Source organism: Leptodactylus fuscus, unplaced genomic scaffold, assembly GCF_031893055.1.
Source record: "Leptodactylus fuscus isolate aLepFus1 unplaced genomic scaffold, aLepFus1.hap2 HAP2_SCAFFOLD_1146, whole genome shotgun sequence".
Taxonomy (NCBI): Eukaryota; Metazoa; Chordata; class Amphibia; order Anura; family Leptodactylidae; genus Leptodactylus; species Leptodactylus fuscus.
Window position 1 is genome coordinate 25663 of NW_027439974.1, and position 6900 is coordinate 32562.

Genomic DNA, 6900 nt, shown 5'->3' on the forward strand with positions numbered 1-6900 from the left:
TCCATGATAATGACGTTGTGAATATAGTATTACCGCGTCATGAGTCCGGTCCTGTAGGTTAGGATGGGAGTTGTAGTCCTCCAGAGTCTCTACACAGGGCGGGGACTGCAGGCTTCTGGTTCCCACCTCCATGACGTCACATGTGGGCGGAAACAGTCACTTCCGCCCTCACTTCTCACAGCCTTCGTATTCCGACACGCTATTTCCGGTGCAGTATACTATTTCCGGGACGTGGTTTCCGGTGGCGTGCGGCAGCTGTTGTGTGGCGACCATGGCGATGCGGCAGACCCCGTTGACCTGCTCCGGGCACACCCGGCCGGTGGTGGATTTGGCTTTCTCCGGTATCACCCCGTACGGCTATTTCCTCATCAGCGCCTGCAAAGGTGAGAATCTGGGGACCCCCCTCCTCGCTATAGGTACTGGGGGCCCCCTCCTCACTATAGGTACTGGGGACCCCCTCCTCGCTATAGGTACTGGGGACCCCCTCCTCGCTATAGGTACTGGGGACCCCCTCCTCGCTATAGGTACTGGGGACCCCCTCCTCGCTATAGGTACTGGGGGCCCCCTCCTCGCTATAGGTACTGGGGGCCCCCTCCTCGCTATAGGTACTGGGGGCCCCCTCCTCGCTATAGGTACTGGGGACCCCTTCCTCACTATAGGTACTGGGGACCCCCTCCTCACTATAGGTACTGGGGACCCCCTCCTCGCTATAGGTACTGGGGGCCCCCTCCTCGCTATAGGTACTGGGGGCCCCCTCCTCGCTATAGGTACTGGGGGCCCCCTCCTCGCTATAGGTACTGGGGGCCCCCTCCTCGCTATAGGTACTGGGGGCCCCCTCCTCGCTATAGGTACTGGGGGCCCCCTCCTCGCTATAGGTACTGGGGGCCCCCTCCTCGCTATAGGTACTGGGGGCCCCCTCCTCGCTATAGGTACTGGGGGCCCCCTCCTCACTATAGGTACTGGGGGCCCCCTCCTCACTATAGGTACTGGGGACCCCCTCCTCACTATAGGTACTGGGGACCCCCTCCTCACTATAGGTACTGGGGGCCCCCTCCTCACTATAGGTACTGGGGACCCCCTCCTCGCTATAGGTACTGGGGGCCCCCTCCTCGCTATAGGTACTGGGGACCCCCTCCTCACTATAGGTACTGGGGACCCCTTCCTCACTATAGGTACTGGGGGCCCCCTCCTCACTATAGGTACTGGGGACCCCCTCCTCACTATAGGTACTGGGGACCCCCTCCTCACTATAGGTACTGGGGACCCCTTCCTCACTATAGGTACTGGGGACCCCCTCCTCACTATAGGTACTGGGGACCCCCTCCTCACTATAGGTACTGGGGACCCCCTCCTCACTATAGGTACTGGGGACCCCCTCCTCACTATAGGTACTGGGGGGCCCCCTCCTCACTATAGGTACTGGGGGGGCCCCCTCCTCACTATAGGTACTGGGGGGGCCCCCTCCTCACTATAGGTACTGGGGGCCCCCTCCTCACTATAGGTACTGGGGGCCCCCTCCTCACTATAGGTACTGGGGGCCCCCTTTACTATACGTACCCCCCTCCTCACTATAGGTATTGGGGGCCCCCTTTACTATAGGTACTTCCCTCCTTGCTATAGGTAACACGCCAACCCCCCCCTGCTGTAGATTCAGGGGGCCGACCTCACTATAGGTACTGGGGACTTCCTTTACTATAGATACCCCAATCCTCACTATAGGTACTGGCATCTCCCTTTACTATAGGTACCCCAATCCTCACTATAGGTACTGGCATCTCCCTTTACTATAGGTACCCCCTCCTCGCTATAAGTAACACTCATCCCCCCCTCCTGCTGTAGATTCAGGGGGCCGAGCTCACTATAGGCCTGCTGTGACTGAGCCTTTGTACTGCACAGGTCCTATTGCATATTTGGGGGTTGGATGTGCCTTAGAGGGGGCCCCCAGCTCCTGTTATACATTGGGGGGCAGTGGCTGTACCTTATAGGGGCCCAGCTCCGGTTGCACCCCACCTCCAACCTTGTGTCCTTACAGATGGGAAGCCGATGTTGCGTCAGGGGGACACCGGAGACTGGATTGGAACATTTCTTGGCCACAAGGGGGCGGTGTGGGGAGCCACCCTGAATAAGAACGACCACCAAAGCCGCCACGGCCGCAGCGGACTTCACAGCGTAAGTAGAGGCTGATAACAATGGCAGGCGTCTCTGGATGCAGTCGCTGTGATGATGTCATCAGTAACAGCCATCTTTCTCTGTAGTAAGGTGTGGGACGCGGTGACCGGTGATGAGCTCATCACTTTAGCTCATAAGCACATAGTGAAAAGTGTGGACTTCACTCAGGTGAGTGTCAGCAGGGGGGGGGGGGGGGGGGGAGGATTGTGCCAGCGGGGGCAGGAGGGGGCTTTGTTCTAAGGCTGTGCAGTACACTCCCTTGTCCTCATAGGGGCGCTGTCTCTTTATTTTCCAGGACAGTAATCACCTGCTGACAGGCGGACAGGACAAGTTGCTGCGGATTTATGACTTAAGCAAACCTGAGGCCCGGTACGTGTGGGGGAGGGGGCACTTGTTGTGACACACACAAATGTGGTACTCAAAAACAAAAAGAAGAAACACAAAGCGACCCATAGTATAGTACAATGAATACAACAGGCAGAAGAAGGGGATACATATAGATCTCACCATGGGAGGACCCCCAATATATACATGAGGACCCCTTCTCTGGGTGAAAAACAGCTGCTGCGTTCCCGACACCCCTTGGGTGTAACTAGAAATGCTCAGAAGTCCAATACACGGACAATGAAGTCGCTGTAGTAGAAGGAGCTGCGCTCTTACCAGGATCTTGGGATGACTTAAATTTTATTCAACAAATAATGACAGCACTACGCGTTTCAGGCTTTCAGAAACGCCCTTCATCAGGTGAAATGACTCTAAAAATCATAACCAATGAAAGAGAGCAATGCGGAGAAAAAGAAAAAAATATCAATATACATCCGGTTCTAAAAATCACAATTCATACCCTTTAAGAATCTTGACTGTCTGCCAACTCAATTAGCAAGATAGTATCCATAAAATATATATATATATAAAACTCCAAAATCTAGCAGAGGGTAACGCCTACACACGTCTACATGATAACCCCAAAAACAAACAATGAAAAATATACAAGTGAAGGAAACCTGCTGGCTAAAAGGTGGGCTTGTGTATCCATGAAGTGTGCCAATGAGCCAGCCATACAGTGTAAGCCCTCTAGATTACAGGTACACCGCCATGTTCCCAAATACGGGCTAAACATCCCGAGAGTGTCTAATGCTTGTAGCACATAGAGCGCCGTGTAGCAACATTGCTGCCTTACCTGTTGTACACGTGACCGGAAGTCTAAACTTGCCTCCGCCGTTGGGACCGAACATGTACTGACCAGCTGGGAACTATTGGTAAGTAGATGTAAGGGGATTGTCTACAATCCTCCGTGCGTACTGGGAAGGCAAGCCAGCGTTCAACATGCGCACAGCTAGAGATGGCGTCCTTCGTTACGCCGCTCAAAGAAAAAAACCATGCGTCCAACCCGAAGGTTCGCGCCTGCGTATGACGTGCTCCCAGCTTTCAGTAGATGTTCGGCATTGTGGGTAATGGTGAATGCGTGACCTACCCTTACTGAGTGTGGATTATAAAGTGCAGGATAAATGGGAGTTCTTAATGTGCGGCTATTCGAGCAGTTAGAACAGACATAACACGGGTCACTAAACATGTAGAAATGAAAGCTCTGCTGCCCTGGGGATATTTAGGGAATCCCTGAAGAAGCTTTTCTGGCCACACAGCAAATTCTAAATCCTCAATCCTATCCTATTAATTGAAGGTTGGATGTTTGTTCCTCAATCACGCAAAACCCGCTCCATCGATTTGGCTGAAATTTTCCACAAACATAGTCACTACACTGGATTGCGCAATAGGCTACTTTTCGTCACAATAGCGCACATATGTTTTTCCCAGGACCCCCACAAAACCCAAACTCACATCACTATCTCTGCAATCTCACACACTTTGGACCATAGCAAGCCACAAAATTCATATTACCCTCTACAGCAGAGGTTGGCAACCCCTGGCACAAGAGTGGCACTCCTGCCATATTTCACTGGCACACCAGCAGCACAGGACCTGCAAGAGTTACATGAAGTCCGAGTCTCTTCAGTGCTCTGCTAGAGCTGAGGCATAAGGACACTCCCCTTCTCATTGCCCTCCAATGAGAGGGGTGCAGGAAACCCAGGGGGTGGAGCTTAATCGCTCAGGTCTCTGCCTGCTATAGTGAGAGCTCCTGCCGTCTGCATCCTGCAAAGATTCCCCGAGGAGGAGAGGAAGCTGCTAGCAAAGTGACAGTAACAAACACACAGCTCCCTTCCTTTAGTTCCTATTCTCATTAATGTCAGGCATTTGGGGTTATTCGTTTAGTGTTAGTAACTCCATGTGCCTCACATTAATGGGAATAAACCCCATCATGCCCCTCATATTAACCCCTGTGTGCCTCACATTAATAGGAATAAACCCCATCATGTCTCTCATATTAACCCCTGTGTGCCTCACATTAATAGGAATAAACCCTCATCATGTCCCTCATATTAACCCCTGTGTGCCTCACATTAATAGGAATAACCCCCATCATGTCCCTCATATTAACCCCTGTGTGCCTCACATTAATAGGAATAAACCCATCATGTCCCTCATATTAACCCCTGTGTGCCCCATATAAAGGTTACTAATATGTGAGACATATATGGAGGTAATAATAAAAGACCTCAGTAATGAAGATACTTCATTATTACCTCCAAGTCTCTCACATGTCAGTACCTCTTACACAAGGGTTAATGTGAGGGACATGATGGGGTTAATTGCTATTAATAAGAGGCGCATGGAGTTACTAAACTGTCATGCACAGGGCCAGACTTTTATCTACAATTGGTCTTGTACATGTCAATGGGCCCATACACATAGATCCTGTTTTTGCGGCTGTGTCCGGGACAAATTGAGCTGTAAAATATGGAGCAGGTCCTATATATGTCCTATACTTTCCCTACACCTGTCCTATACCTTCCCTACACCTGTCCTATGTATGTCCTATACCTTCCCTACACCTGTCCTATGTATGTCCTATACCTTCCCTACACCTGTCCTATGTATGTCCTATACCTTCCCTACACCTGTCCTATGTATGTCCTATACCTTCCCTACACCTGTCCTATGTATGTCCTATACCTTCCCTACACCTGTCCTATGTATGTCCTATACCTTCCCTACACCTGTCCTATACCTTCCCTACACCTGTCCTATATATGTCCTATACCTTCCCTACACCTGTCCTATATATGTCCTATACCTTCCCTACACCTGTCCTATATATGTCCTATACCTTCCCTACACCTGTCCTATGTATGTCCTATACCTTCCCTACACCTGTCCTATGTATGTCCTATACCTTCCCTACACCTGTCCTATATATGTCCTATACCTTCCCTACACCTGTCCTATATATGTCCTATACGTTCCCTATACCTTCCCTACACCTGTCCTATACCTTCCCTACACCTGTCCTATACCTTCCCTACACCTGTCCTATACCTTCCCTACACCTGTCCTATATTTGTCCTATACCTTCCCTACACCTGTCCTATATATGTCCTATACCTTCCCTACACCTGTCCTATATATGTCCTATACCTTCCCTACACCTGTCCTATATATGTCCTATACCTTCCCTACACCTGTCCTATATATGTCCTATACCTTCCCTACACCTGTCCTATATATGTCCTATACCTTCCCTACACCTGTCCTATATATGTCCTATACCTTCCCTACACCTGTCCTATATATGTCCTATACCTTCCCTACACCTGTCTGTATTTGCAGCCCTGTCAATTTATTTGTAATCTATAGATCAGTGACAACCATCTCCGTGCCATTTCTGTGCAGGAGGCCTGAGGCTGAAGCACCACGGTGCGTTAACACAGCGTTTTGGTTGCAAATTTTGCTGCGGTTTTATGAGCCAAAGTCAGGAGTGAATTGAGTAGAAGAGAACTTCTTGTATATTCCCATTCCTTCTGTAGCCATTCATGCCTTTGGATCAAAAAAACGCAGCAAAATCTGCAACAAAAAAAAGTGTTTTCACAACGTGGAGCCTTAGGGTGTTTCTTTTTGGGTAGTGACATCGTGTACCCAGGTGCTCCTAATGCCAAATCCAGTTCCTGGGCACCAGCAATGTCAGGGCCCATGCACACGGAGTTAACATCAGTGTATTTTAGCATGTTACACGTGTATAGAATACACGTGTAATAATAACACTCCCATTGACTTCAATGAAATGTTTTACACGTGTAAAAAATGCGCCAAAAACTTTCATTGAAGTCAATGGGAGTGTTGTTATTACACGTGTATTCTATACACATGTGCAATGCTAAAATACACTGGCGTTAACTCCGTGTGCACAGGCCCACATTTTGGTGTAAGTGTGACACCTATTAATTCCTGGATGTGGTTTAGCTGTTACCGCGCCACCAGGAATTACATGTGGCTGAAATTAGTCCACATTGCACTTACAGAAAAGTGCAGGTACTGGCGCCCGGGGATGCAGCATCCAGGTACATAGTGTCACCCCTGTACAGATGTTACCTCACTCTGCTACCAGTCACATATGTTATCAGTAATTGTGCAGGTACTGGCGCCCGGGGATGCAGCATCCAGGTACATAGTGTCACCCCTGTACAGATGTTACCTCACTCTGCTACCAGTCACATATGTTATCAGTAATTGTGCAGGTACTGGCGCCCGGGGATGCAGCATCCAGGTACATAGTGTCACCCCTGTACAGATGTTACCTCACTCTGCTACCAGTCACATATGTTATCAGTAATTGTG

At 49.9% G+C, this 6900-nt stretch overlaps 1 protein-coding gene across 1 annotated transcript; it reads left to right on the forward strand.

The window, feature by feature from the left end:
• Positions 1–225: 225 nt before the first annotated feature.
• STRAP (serine/threonine kinase receptor associated protein) lies at positions 226–2538 on the forward strand (the record flags this gene model as incomplete). Its single annotated transcript, XM_075261350.1, is given in 5 exon segments — positions 226–383; positions 2033–2130; positions 2132–2169; positions 2256–2337; positions 2465–2538. Coding segments are annotated over 5 exon segments (404 nt in total), but the record flags the coding sequence as incomplete, so codon positions are not given.
• Positions 2539–6900: the final 4362 nt, after the last annotated feature.